The sequence below is a fragment of the Henckelia pumila genome, chromosome 2, assembly GCF_033568475.1.
Source record: "Henckelia pumila isolate YLH828 chromosome 2, ASM3356847v2, whole genome shotgun sequence".
Taxonomy (NCBI): Eukaryota; Viridiplantae; Streptophyta; class Magnoliopsida; order Lamiales; family Gesneriaceae; genus Henckelia; species Henckelia pumila.
This window is the reverse complement of record NC_133121.1, coordinates 143,206,552-143,223,789: the sequence shown is the minus strand read 5'-3', so window position 1 is coordinate 143,223,789 and position 17,238 is coordinate 143,206,552. Positions and strand designations below refer to the sequence as shown.

Sequence of the window (17,238 nt, the reverse complement as noted above, 5' to 3'; positions counted from 1 at the left end):
ATATTTTCAAATATAATTTTGGTGGAGTTGAGATTGATTAATTTATAGCTATATCATTATATCTCACCTTTTTCTATCATTTTTGTTGTTTAAGTGATATTATATATATTGGTAATGTCAGTTGTATTGCGGCCAATTAACATTTACTGTTTATTCTTATTTCACTGTCAGCACACTTGAATGAGAATATAAAAGAAATCATGGCTGAAACAAGTTCTGTTTATCCTAAAATAAAAAAGGTGCTGTTTAGAATATTGCAATTTCTGATTAAGAAATAAGACGATGAATGGTATTAAGAAAAATGTGGAATATAATGAAATAAAATTATATTTAGCCACGTATACGAAGGAATAAGACAACTAATTTTTGTGATATGGGTTTTCTTTACATCAGTGTTGAGAAATATTTAGTAAACATTCTCTTTAGAGTCGGCTTGTTTTAAGGTGTGGAAACCTATTGACATAAATTGGAATGTTAACGACAATAGTCCAATATAAGATTGTAAAATTTTAGATTTTTTGAAATCATTATTATTTTTAATCTAAAACATTGATTCCATTAAATTTCCCGTCTCTTATCTCAGTTGAAAATGTGAGGTCCATAAATAATCAAATCAATTTAAAACCTTGAATATTGTATTAAAATACCATCCTTATAATAGCATCCTTTCAGCCTATCTACATCTAAATTTTTGATTATATCACAGGCACATGTATTTTGCGGGTCGGGCTTGAATAAGATTATCCCATCATAATTGGATGATGGGTAATTATTTATCCAAGGACAAATCATTTGATTTTATAAGATTAAAGTTAAGTCAACAAAATTAAATGGGCTAATTGCATTAATCTCTCCCTGTGAAAAGTTTAAAAATAATAAAACCCTCTAAAAAATATTAATAGGCTAATGCATTCCTCAGTTTTTTAAAATGTAGCACATTTCACCCCTATTTTATACAATCTCGGGCACATTTATACCCTCTCATAGGGGTTTTTATGCTAATTTTTTTTAAAACATAGGGTCTATCATGCTATTAATTTTATACAGGGTGTTTTATGCCTTTTAGACTTTTCATAGGGGGTATGGATGCAATTAGTCCTAATTAAATAGTGAACCAAATAGAATGAACACGTATTAGAAATCTTGTTTCATATAACTACCTGTATTTTGTCGAAATTTTTACATTCACGTTTCCTTCATTTTATATATTTGACACTTATCTCTTTTATATGTTACCTTTTTCATTTTATAACATAAGTAGAAATAAGGTAAGTGTAAAAAAAAACCGTATTTTCTCACTTACTAAACACGCAAATCTTGATCCTATTTCCTAAAATACCATTATTTTACATTTAACTCCTGCAAATCATTTAAATATGATTATGCATGAAATTCATAGTTTAAGGCACATAATTTACCAATTACCATCCGATCTAGTTCTGGCCGGAAGAAAACCAAAAACCCCTAATGACTTTATCAGTATCCGATAGAAAATGCTCAAAGAAAGGGGGGAAAAAGAACAAAATTACGAATCAGTTCAAATTTACCTTCGTAATTATATTTTTGTGTGTCTGGACTGGACGAATGATAAGTTCACTTAATTTATATTTATAGGTTATTTTGCATTCATCATCTATATTTGGGAGATCTTTAAAAATTTTGTGAAAGAAAAATCGAAAAATACGTTTAGAAGCTTTTCCAAACACTATCTGAAAGTATTTGACGTTTACGTTCTCTATGTATATGGGGTCTTTTTCATTTGACAAAGAATAAATATCAAATTAATACAATAAATACTGGAGAGTTAAATATAAAAATCACCTTCATTTATTGTATTTTCAATTTTCAAGTATCTCTGACAAGAGCATGTTATGGCTCGTTAATGCGAAATAGGAAATTTTCAAATAATATTTATTTGTGTCATTTGGAAGCGAAATTCTCGCAAGATTTCTGGAAAAGAATGATTACCAATTTACCATTACCAATCAATCCAAGTAATATATTACAAGTCAATATACGACGTGGCAAGATCTATGATTTAAATGTACGGCTGGATGAATATGTTGTACTAATTAATTTCTTATTTATTTGTGTTCCCAGTATTTTCGTTAATTTTATAAATAATAAATCTATTTAAAGTCTTCCGTGCGAAGTATTATTAGCTAGGTTTTAAATTTTTTATGTTGTTTCGCAGATTGATTTGAAAATGAGTTTGAAATAAATGTATTTCACATCGATTTCAATTATTATTTTATTTAACACCTTATCAATAGATGAATTTGAAATCTATCCAACATAAATTCATCTAAACAATCTGGCTGAACCTTAATGCTTATTACGTATTCAACAAAATAAAAATGCATTTGCATTCACATTTTGTAAATGTATCTTAATGTCAGCAATAATATATTCGATTTATATATATAAATTTCATTTGAAATGATATATTTTTTATAATAAAAACATATAATTAAATGAATTTGGCATCTGACTTTTGGCTGGCAAGTTCAGCCATCGAATTAAAAACACACCACTAATCACAGATCGTGCTACTTAATGCCAATCACATCTCTTTAAAAAAAGTCTGTAACATTTATTTTTTATATAGAAAATACAATTCAATTCCAAGATCCTATGGTTGCCGTCTTCCATTTATTTATTAATTCTTAATTCTTGTTCATCGTTAATTACATCTTCAACAATGTCGAGTATTCGTTACAATAACATGTAATCCATATATTTTTCTGTTTTAGTAAGGAAATATTAATGAAATTGATTTAATTTCTACTAAAAACTCTCTTGAGTACATGATTATTGCACATTCTTCTCTTTTCTCCCTCCAAATTCACTAGGACAAAAAATAGAATATATTTTTTAACATAATTGTTTCATATTAAATTAAGAGTTAATTACGTACATTACTCTTATGATATCAGGAGATTGTTAAAAACTTTAAATCTTGAGCACACATACAATTGAAAACACGTATAAATGATTATATATAAGTATATTCAAAATTAAAAAAATGAGAATGCATGTGTTCAAGATTTAAAAAACATTAAGATTTAAAAGATCATTTTTTCATGAAAAAGTTTTAGCAATATCGAGATTCCACGATTAATACTTGAATGTTATATGATGTGTCGGTATATGTATAAAATTATTATTATTTTTGGTTAGAAGCTTTTATGTATAAGTTGAGCGAGGACATACAGGGGTGTCTTATTTTCTTCCTATTAAAATAAAACAATTGGGACAGATTGAACACTATAAAAGGCCCAAGCTATGTCTTCATTCTTCATAACAAAAGCAGCAACTCTCCTTCTTACCAAAGTTGGAGCATGGAAGCTCTTAGAAGATATGGGCACTTGCCCTTACTCATATGTGCTTTAGCAATCGGCATCGCTGCCACCGCTCGAGTGGCGGCAGCATACGAGCCGTATGTTTATGCCTCACCACGGCCTACGGAGCACGTTGAGCTCCCACATGATTACTACAAGCCACCACTTTCACCACTAAAGAAAGAATACAAGTTGCTTCCACCATCAGAGCATGTTGAGCTCCCTCATTATCACTACAAATTCCCACCGAAGCACATTAAGCACCCGCATTATCGCCACAAGTTGCCTTATGTTCAACACCCACATTATTTTTATAAGTCACCACCCCCACCACCAAAGAAGTACTACTACAAATCGCCTCCACCTCCGGTATATCACTACAAATCTCCACCACCTCCGCCACCAAAGTATTACTACAAGTCGCCCCCACCTCCAGCATATCACTACAAGTCTCCCCCACCTCCAAAGCAGGTAGAACACCCACAATATCATTACAAGTCGCCACCTCCACCACCAAAGAAGTACTACTACAAATCGCCTCCACCTCCAGCATACCACTACAAGTCTCCCCCACCTCCAAAGCACGTAGAACACCCACAATATCATTACAAGTCGCCACCTCCACCACCTCCAGCATACCACTACAAGTCTCCTCCACCTCCGAAACATGTAGAACACCCGCAATATCATTACAAGTCGCCACCTCCACCACCAAAGAAGTACTACTACAAGTCGCCTCCACCTCCAACATACCATTACAAGTCTCCCCCACCTCCAAAGCACGTAGAACACCCACAATATCATTATAAGTCGCCACCTCCACCACCTCCAGCATACCACTACAAGTCTCCTCCACCCCCGAAACATGTAGAACACCCGCAATATCATTACAAGTCACCACCTCCACCACCTAAGAAGTATTACTACAAATCGCCCCCACCTCCAAAGCACGTAGAACACCCCCAATATCATTACAAGTCGCCACCTCCACCACCTAAAAAGTACTACTACACATCGCCCCCACCTCCAGCATACCACTATAAGTCTCCTCCACCTCCGAAACATGTAGAACACCCGCAATATCATTACAAGTCGCCACCTCCACCACCTAAGAAGTACTACTACAAATCGCCCCCACCTCCAAAGCACGTAGAACACCCACAATATCATTACAAGTCACCACCTCCACCACCTAAGAAGTACTACTACAAATCGCCCCCACCTCCAGCATACCACTACAAGTCTCCACCACCTCCTAAGCATGTAGAACACCCACAATATCATTATAAGTCGCCACCTCCACCACCAAAGAAATATTACTACAAATCACCCCCACCTCCTGCATACCACTACAAGTCTCCGCCACCTCCGAAACACGTAGAACACCCACAATATCATTACAAATCGCCACCTCCACCGCCCAAGTACTACTACAAGTCTCCACCACCTCCAACGTACCACTATAAGTCTCCACCACCTCCAAAACACGTAGAACTTCCAAAATATCACTACAAGTCACCACCACCACCATATCATTACTCATCACCTCCACCCCCACCACCATCTCCACCACCACCCTACGTGTACAAATCGCCGCCTCCTCCTTCACCACCACCACCATATCACTACACATCACCTCCTCCGCCTCCCAAAAAATATTAAGACATATTTGTACTTTCTGCATATCGTTTGAGATAACGAACAGCAATTCACGTGGACATGTTCACTTTCTATGTCCTTAATTATTTGTTAATTATCCAATTGGAATGCATTTTGTAATAAGCGGGGAGTTGCTGAGATCCTTGCTTTGTTTGTTTTCTTGTTTAAAATTCTTTTGTCAAGTACTGTTATTGTATTTTTTTTTCTCTTCTTATTAACCTTTCAATGAATTTTTGTCTTTGTTTTGTTGTTAAATACACAAATCTCACTAGTTATTAGTTAGAATATGATGGACGCAAAATTTGATCCTCTTCAGATAAGAATTATTAAAAGTAAAAGAAAAATAGAAGGAAAAAAATATCTGAATCTTGTATGTGTAGGTTGAAGCCGGAAGAGTTGCAAGGTTTGTCGGGCAACAAATGTTTATATTAATTTGTTGAATGCGAAGATTCAATAGAATAAGGTTCATTAACTACATCCAATTAATATCTCCGTTATATTTTATGCATTTCATACTCACATTTCTTATCAAATGTAAAAATTATAAAATGCAAGAGAGATAAATGTCAAAAGCAAAAAAAAATTAGGAGAGGTGAATGTAAATTACTCGATTAAATAACGACTTTTAAATTTTAATCATAACTAATGTTTCGATGCAGCCAATACATGTATGCATATTAGTATTTTTTTTTAAAAAAATAATTTTTGTGTAAAAAAATTATAGATTATATTAAAATAAAAACATTTTGAATGTTTATTGATAATATATATTTATTTTATGGTGATTTGATTATTTTTAAATAGAAAATAATAATAAGGATATTATAGTTTTAGCTAAGATATATATATTTATTAAAATAGTTTTTATGATTTTTTATTAAATAAAGTAGAATGTTTTTGTAATTTGATAAGTGGTTATATTTGGTTTATCAATAAACACATTACGACACTAAAGTTACTCTAAGCGTCTCAACTTTAATAGATCGTATAAATATTATTATATATTTTTATTATAAAAGAATAAAGGATGAATAGAGATCAAAGTTTTATTTTCTTCATTGGAGTGAAAATTACGATAGGTATTTTTGGAATTTAGAGGAAAAAAGAAGAGTAGCAAGGAAGTAAAATTATTGGATTTAATTGTGCTATTAAGTATTATTAATAATCCTAGCTACGGAAAATTTCATCCTACCCCATGGGTTTTACCCCATGGGATAGGTGGAAGCACATAATTGGTCAAATTATGCGGATCCCATATGTTTGATGTGGGGGCCCCATGATTTGAACCAATGAAAGAGTTCCACCTACCCCATGTGTGAGGACCTCGGGTTGCTAATCTCGTTTTGGGACAACTAATGATTAATTAAATAATTAATCAAAGATACCACCTGTTGTGAGGACCTCGGGTTGCTAATCTCGTTTTGGGACAACTAATAATTAATTAAACAATTAATCAAACAATTAAAAAATAATAAATCAAGAGCATAAATTTTTTTTTTTTTAAATTTCACGAGCCTCGCTCGATCGGGCAAAAGCTACCGATCGAGCGAGCATCAAATCAAAAGTCTCGGTCTGCAGCACAAAAAGCCTCGCTCGATCGGCCAAAAGCTACCGATCGAGCGAGCAAGAAAATCAAATTCACTGCCCTTGAAAAACAGGCCTTGCTCGATCGGCAACTTTTACCCTATCGAGCGAGCCCTTATTTGCTCGAATTCTGCTGCTGAGTTTTTGCTGTCAAAACCAAATCCAAGGTATATACCAACATTCAAATCAAATCTAAGCATGTTATAAAATCTGATAACATGCATATAATCATATAACAAGTTTCATGCATTATAACATAAGCTTATTACATCCAATAAATAGCATAAAGATATGAAACAATAAGCTACACATCATCTTCAAAGGTGAGCTTCTAAACACAAGTTCATATCAAGTTCTATGCTATCAAAGTATCATTCTTTCAACCTATAACCTGAGTCCACACTTGCTACATCTCTCTCCCGAGCTATCAAGGTCGTCTCAACCATGCTCCTGCCCCTCCTGTTGCAATGCACACATACAAAACAAAACAACAACCGGATAAACTCCGGTGAGAAATTATTCTCAGTATAATCGATATATAAATGCGTTAAATAAATTTATATCAACCTAAACATATCAACTCAAGAATAGAGTAAAAATAACGCATAGCTCGCTTCAAAATTGATTCATAAATCATCGTTGCCATCAAGATTCGTTTCCGATCTTGACATGGATATCCATCTATCAAAATCATTCCGGATTCGAATAAAGTCGTCCTCCGACCTTGGCATAGGAAAATAAAGTCTTCCTCCGACCTTGGCATAGAATCAATTCGTATCATCATCATATCAAAATCATATCAACTCAAAATAAAAGATCCACTACCTGGGATGGATCGACAACATCAAAACAATAATAAGTTCTTCAATCAAAAGAAAACATAATCAGTATGTGATTTGGCGGACTACTCAAGATTCATAAATCCTGAGTATCATAGTCCTGAAACTCGATATCGTCTTATACCTTTCGTTTCATTGAGTCTTAGTTGCTTCAAATCTGTACAATCTTCATCAAAGAATAACAATCAAACTTGCTCAAGTTCATCATCCAATCTTCAAGGTAGCATAACTTCAACCTTGAGCTATTCGATCTCGTTTCTCAAATGCTAAAATCTCGAGTCCGAATATCTTATTTACAATCTGAAACATATCATATCAAGCTATTTATATCAGCTACAACTCACATAAAAATCAGCTCAATCATAACTCAAACTTCAAGCAAAATGAGTTACAAAACTTTGCTCAATTCTTGACCGATTCGAATTGTAGCTTCTCGAACCCGAAACATTCAAGTATAATCTGATATGAAGTGTAAACATGCTGTATAAATCAGCAACCAACTCATATCTAACTCAGTTCAAGCATTATAAACTCAAACATGACCAAAATCTTGAACCGACGGCATAACGGTATAAAATCGGTTACCGAAACGATATCGAATTCAACTAACATCATATTCATCATATATCAGCAATATACCATCCTAAACCAGCATCTCAGCACCTATACATCTCGAAATATATGCTGGAAAAAATCGTTTCAAGTTCATGCAATAATCAATATTCAAGTCGGTTTCGATATCGAACGGCATACGAACTCACGAAAACAAATATCAAGTCATAATCTGATCTCTGCCAAATTTCGTTTTTCAAAACCTATGAGAAACATCAAAATACTTACATGAAATCGAAGCCCTTGTCACAAGGATTCCAGAACATCTTTCGAAATTAAAATCGGACGAACGGATCAAAAGTTACGGCAATTTGAAAAATCAAAATCTCAAGACAATGAAAGGGAATTCGAACTCTGTTCTGAATTTCTCATTCTCTCTGAACAATCCACGTAATATGCTTATAAATCTGATTCAAATCGGATATATATTGCATATTTACAATTTAGTCCCTCAAATCTTCATTAATTGCATTTCAGTCCTCGGCCTTCGTTTTAATTCAATTTCAATCCAAAATAATTTAAGAATATTAGAATTAAAATCGAAAATCTAAATATTTCCAAATTAAATATACTCGGATTAAAATAAGTAAATTCGGATTAATTAAATAATCCTGGCCTTTTGCACTTTAACCCTTGCAACTTCGATATTTGCAAATCAGTCCCTGATCGGTTTGTATCTTCACAATTAATCTTCGTTAATTCCCGAAACATGGAATTTAATCTTAAATCCCATAAATATTCAAATCGAATATTTATTCTTTTAATTTAAGAATTCTCGGAATTTAATTCTCAAAATCCGTAAATTCTCAAATTAAATATTTTCGGCTCGAAAATTAAATCTATCATTTCCATAACTTCTCAAATCAATATTAACCCATAATATGAAATTTAATTCTCAAATCCCATAATTAATAATTTAATATTTTCGGGCTTTACATCATGGGATAATGCCCATGGGGTAGGATCGAAGTATTCCCTAGCTACATTTGTTTGAAAGAGAACAATAATGGGATCATTTCAACCTGCCTATACAAGCATTACCCCTATGATAGATCTAAGGGTGATAATTTATCAATATATGCGGGGTCCACTAAAAAATCATGAACCGCACATTTATTGATAAATATCAACCGTTAGATGCATGTCAAGGCAGTGTCTGTATAGGTAGGGTCTCACTTACCACAATAATGAATAGATAATTATATATATATATATATATATATATATATATATGGATTGTTCGGTCCTACCCCATGAGTTTTATCCCATGGGATACGTGTAGGCATGTGATTGGCCAATTCATGTGGGCCCCACTTCAATTGACGTGGGTCCCACATTAATGGACCACTCACATGCTGCCACCTACCCCATGGGATAAGGTCGAACGAACCATATATATATATATATATATATATATATATATATATATATATATATATATATATAATTTCTATCATCTATTTTTTCTTAAATTATCTTTGAATCTTATAAGTGATCATTCTTATTGGTGATAATTTTTATCTTGAAAAATGCATAAATATGAGTTAAATTAACAGGAAAAAAACTCTCGTGATTTGTAATACAAATAAGAAGATACTAAATAAAGAGAAATAAAATAATTTAAATAAAAAATACAATTTTTTTTTGTGTGAATCGATCTTATACTAAAATTAGGGGTGGGATCGGGTAGCGATCGGTCTCGTAACCCCTCTATCTTATTCTCGTTTCGATAAGAATCGGATACCTATATTTTCTCTCGATTTCGTACCCGAAATAGACATGTCGAATCCGGATATTCAGGATTCCGTCAGATAAGGAAATAATAACCCGATAGTTTTATTCATGTTCAAAATTTTGTAAAAATTTTTTGTTTTATTGTTTGTTTATACTATTTAGAAATTTATATGTATAAATAAAAAATAAATATTAAATTATAAATATATTATATTAAAATATTATGGATAATGCTTCAAGGTTTTTTTAAAGAAAATTAAAGAAAATTGTTGCTATTTTATAATAATTTTTTTAAAAAATATTTACAAATTTATATTTCTAAATAAGAACAACTCCACTAGAGACATACAATTGCTATATATGCTCATGATTGAATTTGATCATAAAATTGTAAGTATTGTACGCAATAGATAAGATCAGAAATTTTTTTTTCACGAAATGTGTTACTCATGCATAACCCAATTTCAAATTAAAAGTTGTAATTGACATATGAAAATCCTATATTTTCACATTTTTGTCAAAGAAGAACATCAACTATGCACTTGATTATTATTATTGATAAAATATCCGGGATACAAATTTGTGTTAAATAGATGAAGAAAAAATTACATCTCTTATTTGCATTTTTTATAATTAAATAATTATAAAAATAAATTAATCAAATTATTAATATTTTTAAAAAATAAAAAGAAAATGTTATTTCGTGATTCTAATATTTGATCTTTTCAATCATCCATAATTATGTGACATAAGTCCATAATTAATTAATTTTTGTATGTGCTGAAACTTGAAAAACCTTTAGCACAATATGTTACTAAAATTATATAAAAAAATTTATTAAAAATATTACTCCGGGTCGGGTCGGAAATCTCGTTGGGATGATTTATTCCCGATTCCTTCCCCGATATTAATCGGGATGAGAAAAATCCCAACAATATGGGACGGAAAAACATCAGGTCGGGATTATTTCGAGATGAAAATGAGATGAGATTTTGGAAGAGTCGAGATTTTCATAAATTTTTCTAGCCCTAACTAAAATACATAATGAACTATATGTAAATTGAAATAAATGTAGGAAACGGAAAGAAACTTTTTGCACTATCACAATAAAAATAATTAAATTTAATTTTTTTTATAAATATTTAAACTTCTATAAAATTTTTGTTCAATATTTACACTTCTATATAAACAAAATATAATAAAAGCACTATATGAGAAAAAAAAAAACACAAATAAAATACCTTATCCCGAAACCAACTTAGTGAAAAAGAAATTTAATGTTTTTTTTAAAGAAAAAGAAATTTAATGTTAACATTATACTAATTTTTTGTTGAGATTTAATGTATTTCATTATAATTTTTACTACCAGTATTTTACTGAACGTATAATTACTACTATTACTAATTATTGATTAATAATTAGGATGTAAAATTATAAATTTAAATTAAAAGTGACCTAAAGTAAAAAAATAAAAATAAAAATAAAAATGAAAAATGAAAAAAATGAGTATAATAAAATGTTTATAATTTAAAAGTGATTATAAGTCATAAGTATTACACTTGATATGTTTATTTTTTTTAATTGGTAAAAAAATGAAAGACAACTCTAATTTAATAAGATAAAACTTTAGAGTGAGGATTAAAAGTAAAACCATGAAATAATATTTAATTTTTTAAAATAGATCTATTTATATTTTTACTTATGTTTATTTATTTATATTTTTACTTCAAATTTTAAAATAAATTATAAGTAAAAAAAATGAAGTAAGATTTGTTCTCAAGTAAATTAACATATCAGTAGATGCTAAAAATATTGAATGAAATTAGAATACAATAAAGTAAATATTAAAAATTAAATGTATCAATATAAATGAGTCAGATATTTTTTAAGAATAAAGCTCAAAATGTAATTCACATTTATCGAAATATACTTAAGATTCAAGCGTAAGACCTAATTTAGCTACTGTAAGAAATATAATACGTCTTAAAAAATAAACAAATAGATTATTTGAAATTATCATTACTTATTTTATTTTTATTTTCAATTTTTTTTTTCTAAATTTTTATATCATATCTAATACATTATCAACGTGCCTTGTAAGTGTTTCTTGTTAGTATTATTTCTCAGAAAATCTGCTGTAAGCATGTAACACATCTCCATTTGTGTCCTCTATTTTGGAAAGCAATGGAGTATGGATTTGAAGGATGACATAAATTACGAAAATGTCATCATGGAAAATTGCATTATGAACCTTTTTATTTAATTTTTTTATTTATTTCATATTTTTTAATTACTTTACTCTTAATTAATTTTAGTGATAATTTTTTTTAATCTCCTTTTAATTTATTTCAAGTGTTTTAATTTTTTTTTATTAATCTAATATAATTTTATTATTTTTTAAGAAACACCAAATGAAAATAATGAATAAGTCGTGACAAAAAAAACATCACCCAAAATAGAAGATTTGGGTTAAGTTATAATTAGGGGTGAGTTTTCGGTATATCGTATCTAAAATATTGGTATGAACAAAATTCATACCGATATTGATATCAAAATTTTGAAATTTTGGTATGAAAAAAATTCATATTAATACCGAAAAAAATTCGATATACCAAAAAATGTCAATATATCGAAAAAAAATTCAGTACGGTATCCCGAAAAATCAGTATTTTGGTTCGGTATCCCAGCCCTAGTAATAATGATAATTGAATTTTGGTATCATAAGAACTATATAATAGATATGTGACGTGACTATGTATTCCATATATCACACATAGGTTGAATTGGGATACTTTTTTGACGGTAGGTTGAACTTAAAGAGTCATCCATCTATTCGAAGGGGTGAAAGAATTTCGCCAATAAATTAATTGAAGGTTCCAAATTCAGTAAAAGGTTCGAGAATCGGTAAACAATAGTTTGGAAAGCAATGAAACAAGTTACAAATTACTGTGAGAGACTCAGTAAAAACTAATTTACAAAGCGATATCACGTGAAAAAAACACAATTTCCCACACTATTCCCATTTCGGTATAGAAAATTTACAAAAGAATAACTTATGCTAGCTCACTTGGGGATTGGATAAACAAATAAATTGAATGAACTTAACTGACATCATCTCAGCTTTGAAGAAGTGTCTGTGTTATGGGATCCGACTGTCGTACCTTGGGAGGATCAGAATATTCCGACTGTGAAACGACGATGAAAATCTGCATGAGGATTGTAATCAGGACCAAGAAAACCGCACAAGCAGCAATCTCTGCCCATGAGAATGGACACCGCAGAAAAATTGTTGCTCCGACAGAAATGAGGATGCATGACCAGAAGACGACAACCTGAGTCAATTGAGGTGTTTTAGATTAAAATTTTAAAGCAGCAAGTGAAATCATTTGCATATTGGTTGGACAAGCAGAAACATTTTCTTTACCAGTAAAGATTTCTTTGGCTTCCCAATGTCATGGCGTAAGTTCTCACCGAACGTGTCTTTGGCAAGATGTTGATCCAATAAAGCATCCTGGTTTATGAGAAACTTTCACTATCAATTTAAGAGAAAGCAGGGTAAATATTTTATTAATTGCTCATAAATGTGTGTGGATCCTAGACATTCCCAATAGTGCTTCCGGAGCCAAATTTTCTCAACATATAATGTTGTAGAAAGCATCACCTTTGCCACCCACGTATCTTTGCACCATTGTGAAATCCCACTGCTTGTTTCAGGTAATTCTTGCATTAGATGTCGTTCAATATGTACGTGTACCTGCAATAAAAGATGTTAAAATTAATCAAAGTTTTCTGAGAATTTGGAATCCAATTTCCTCCATAAGTTTTTCCAAACCAAAGGACACACAAGAAAGGAGCTGTCCTAAGGTGAAATAAATGGAAAGCCTTCGTTCATTATCCAAAGAAGTATTATATTGTGGATGTTAACTACTACTAAAAAATAATATGTCTAATGCACCTCAGAGATTCTGGAAGCGGGTGAGAATGCAAGCTTTGGCTTTTTATGGTTGTGAATATCTTACAAATTTTCAAAAGTTGGCTTACCACAGAAGAGCTTCCCCTGAAAATTCTCAACAGTGTTGGCCGTGGCTCACTTTGTGGGATAGCTACTGTAATGTTGTAAATAACAGGAACGAATGCGCGTAAATGAGTTACCGCTGCAACAAAACCCTGGACAACAAGGAGAAAATAATGTTTACATGCTATCATAAAATTATCCTCCAAATCTGCACGGGACCAGACATAATATGCTGAGGTTTGTAGAGTCGAAAGTTAATCGTCTCTTGATTGTCTGCAAGAGAACAACAAAATTATTTGACATTCCGTTCTAAATCAATAAAATATTTTTATGATGTCCAAAGTTGGACATGAAGCCAAAATCTCAGTCGCAGAAAATGTTGGGACCCAGATCATTTAGAGGCTGAAATTCCTAAATTTATATGAAAAACTATTATTCTAAAAAGTAAAATCTTAACATAAGAAGCCCTGATTCTGTCTATTGAGTAGGAATAATATACTTTCAGATCTGAATTTTATACTTTGCAACAAAAATTAATGACTATAACCTTTGTACGGGGAATCAAAACATTTCTTGGAACAGGCAACCCAGCAGACATGGCATAATCTTGCGTTGCTAGAAGCTTTGCCTCTGTGAACCGTGTTCCTTCAACAAAAAGAGCCAACCAAAATGGCATGGGAAAATCATTTAGTCCTTCAAATCCTGACTGCATAGTAAAAGGCAGATAAGAATTAATAGGTATTTGTATTAGGCTGTGATTAGTATTCTATATTCTAGATGAAAGAACTGTCTCACACTCACCTTCAGTGTGCTCTCATCTTTGGCCCAACTTCGCTCAAGAAAAATATAGCCAGAAAACCACATTGACCAACCTATAACCTGTAATTGTAAACGTAACAATTGTAATTTCAGTCAAAGATTTGATCTTAACACAGGAATTCAAACACCTCAATGGCCCAATCCAAGTATATTCTGATTACAAAGTGTTTGTAGAAGAAGATCTAAGAAGACATTTATATGAGATTATCAAAGAGACTTTAAAACCGGACAAGCTTTCTAGCCAGAAGAAATCACCCATATAGAACTTATTCATAGATGCAAAAAACCGATGAATAAAAAAACTCACAGGCAGGAACATTGCTTCTTTCTTAATTATAGCTAGCGCGCTGCCAAGGCAACCTGAACGCTGCCAAATTTAAAACGAGAGACAGCCATTAAAAAACAGTAATTCAGTGCATGGAGATGTAAACTGAAAGAGTTCAACCACAGGAAAATATGCATTTGATGGATTTACAGTTAAGGAACGGACGCAACATAACCGCGTAGCTGAGAATCAAGATGTTAAATGACTACTATCATAGAGATTAGAACGTATGAAACTTCACATATGGAACTCTTCGTGTTTCAAAAATATGGATCTTTGTCTATCATTCAGTGCCGTGAAGATTTATAATACACAAAAACTCCAATGAGATGGTGAGTCAATTTTTGAGACGGATCTCTAACGCGACTTGACCCATGAAAAAGTATTACTTTTCATTACAGATTTAGACCGGGTCCACCCGTCTCACGTACATACTATATAGTTCTGTGAGACCGACTCAAAAGAGACCTAAGTCTTTATAATATAGTTTAATTGGACTTGGATGAAGTAAAGTAAAGAAACTAGATTGGAGAACTCATAAAAATTTAATTATCTGATACAATATCCATCATAAGTATATTATATTTGACGTGCCACTTGATATAAATAGAGTGAAGTATTCCTTATCTGATTTATATTTACATTCCTAGAATCTGTCTGTAGTTTAGCTGACACAAATTTAAAAAATTCGAAGTCTTTATTTAGCCTATAATACACGAATTGGGAAGAAAAGGACATTTGGGTTTGAGGACGCTGGAAAGACAATTATCAGGTTTTTATTCAGAAATTAAGTAAACTAAAATATTTTTGGATTGATTTCCATCACAAAATTAACAACTCAAAACTCAATTAATTAGGATATCATCAGTGAAAACGTGAAGTAAGTTAGATGAGTAAAAACCTGAGCTAAGACCCATCCGACAAGCCAGTCAATATCACTTCTGTGGTTACAAATGAGAAGAGCATGTTCTTTACCTGCAATTAGCAGAAAGTTATACATCAAGCATGCTTGGAATCAAGCAGAAGGCACTAGAAATTTTGTTACCCAGTAATTCAAAAGTTTCTTGATCTGCAAACAGCTCAACCTGTCCACCAGTAATCAACCAGTCATATAGTTGACGTAGAATGTAATGGTACAAATAAAGTGATGTCTCGTTGTTAATTTTATTTCATTTTGATTGGAAACTGCTGAACACCTTAATGTTTGCCCACCAGTCAAGAAGCCAGATGGTTTCCAGCCAAAGCAGTTCTATAATCTTTCCGTTGATCCTTCTGTAAATATTTTTTGACAGTGGACGAACAAGAACGAACACAATGGCCTGTGAATAAATAAAATTAGGAAAGAAGGATGAGTAGAATAAGATCGAACAAATGCTACAGACAACAAAAACTATCCTTGCTTCAGTGTCATCTTTTTGATAAATTAAAGGCGATTGCATATATAATTGCAAGTGAATTAGGCATGATAACTTGAGGAATGAGTCAAAGTCAGGGCAAAAAGGGTCACAAGCCACAAAAAAGTGATTTAGCCTCCCACAAATTTGCAATTTTGATTTCTGTCTATTTACAAAGAACTTGGGCTCACTTATGGTTAACGATGCAAACAATCCTACAGTAAATGTCGATATTATCGATAAACAAAAGCAAAACTTGTTCAAATGAAAGGCATGAGCACAAGATCGCACCAGCTACCGAATCTCAGTCAAATCAACGATGATTCAAACGATATTCCGCATCTTTGATCGAGGAAATTAAGGAGCAAAACAATACATAAATGAGAATATTCACAGAAAAATCCATACTCTTCAGGCTAACCCAAAGATCGGTGGATTGATATACCTGAAAGAGGTTGATAATGAGGCCAGAAACAAGGAACATGAGACCTATTGGCAGAATTACTGCAGCTGCGACCGCCATTGCAGACCTCGCTTGTACATCCAATGCAGGCAGCTCGCGCGCGATTTAGCTTGAGTTTTCTCGATTTGTGAAATTTTCAATCGATTTACGCACTGAGAATTGATGGATCGCAGTGAGAGAGATGCAAACTTGCTTGGCATCTGACCGTTTGTATGAATTTGGTGGAACGAAGAATTCGTTAAACGATACCAACGGAAAAGGCTAACTTGCGCCGTCTGCATCATGCGCCACCAATCAATACAGGGTTTTTTTTTTTTAAAAAAATAATATTATTATTTGTTTAAAAAATCTAAACAAAAATAACAAAAACAAAACTTTTAAAACTATATAATTGTTATATATATAGATGATATTAAGTGATTCATTTGATTGTAACTTTTCTTTTTTTTATAT

At 32.0% G+C, this 17,238-nt stretch overlaps 2 protein-coding genes across 2 annotated transcripts; one reads left to right on the top strand and one right to left on the bottom strand.

Annotated features, from left to right (window-relative positions):
• The first annotated feature begins 3,341 nt into the window (after window positions 1-3,341).
• LOC140878590 (uncharacterized) lies at window positions 3,342-5,140 on the top strand. Its single transcript, XM_073282204.1, has one exon. The coding sequence runs from the start codon at window positions 3,342-3,344 to the stop codon at window positions 5,001-5,003; it is 1,662 nt and encodes a 553-aa protein (XP_073138305.1). The 3' UTR covers window positions 5,004-5,140.
• A 7,541-nt stretch (window positions 5,141-12,681) lies between these two features.
• LOC140881350 (1-acyl-sn-glycerol-3-phosphate acyltransferase 2-like) lies at window positions 12,682-17,009 on the bottom strand. The gene is made up of 11 exons (XM_073286589.1): window positions 16,768-17,009; window positions 16,125-16,247; window positions 15,974-16,013; window positions 15,830-15,903; window positions 14,911-14,970; window positions 14,586-14,663; window positions 14,332-14,490; window positions 13,811-13,936; window positions 13,431-13,523; window positions 13,194-13,280; window positions 12,682-13,101 (listed from the first exon to the last, which is right to left on the bottom strand). Exons 1-11 carry the CDS (start codon window positions 16,843-16,845, stop codon window positions 12,886-12,888), a joined length of 1,134 nt encoding a protein of 377 aa, XP_073142690.1. The 5' UTR covers window positions 16,846-17,009; the 3' UTR covers window positions 12,682-12,885.
• Window positions 17,010-17,238: the final 229 nt, after the last annotated feature.

What these genes read in the sequence shown, in the direction of transcription:
- LOC140878590 (XM_073282204.1), top strand. Translation starts at nt 3,342, where the DNA reads ATGGAAGCTCTTAGAAGATATGGGCACTTGCCCTTACTCATATGTGCT.
- LOC140881350 (XM_073286589.1), bottom strand. Translation starts at nt 16,845, where the DNA reads ATGGCGGTCGCAGCTGCAGTAATTCTGCCAATAGGTCTCATGTTCCTT. An exon ending in TCATTATCAACCTCTTTCAG is followed by an intron (nt 16,248 to 16,767) that starts GTATATCAATCC and finishes ATTTATTCACAG; the next exon opens with GCCATTGTGTTCGTTCTTGT. An exon ending in TCGGATGGGTCTTAGCTCAG is followed by an intron (nt 14,971 to 15,829) that starts GTTTTTACTCAT and finishes TAAATTTGGCAG; the next exon opens with CGTTCAGGTTGCCTTGGCAG.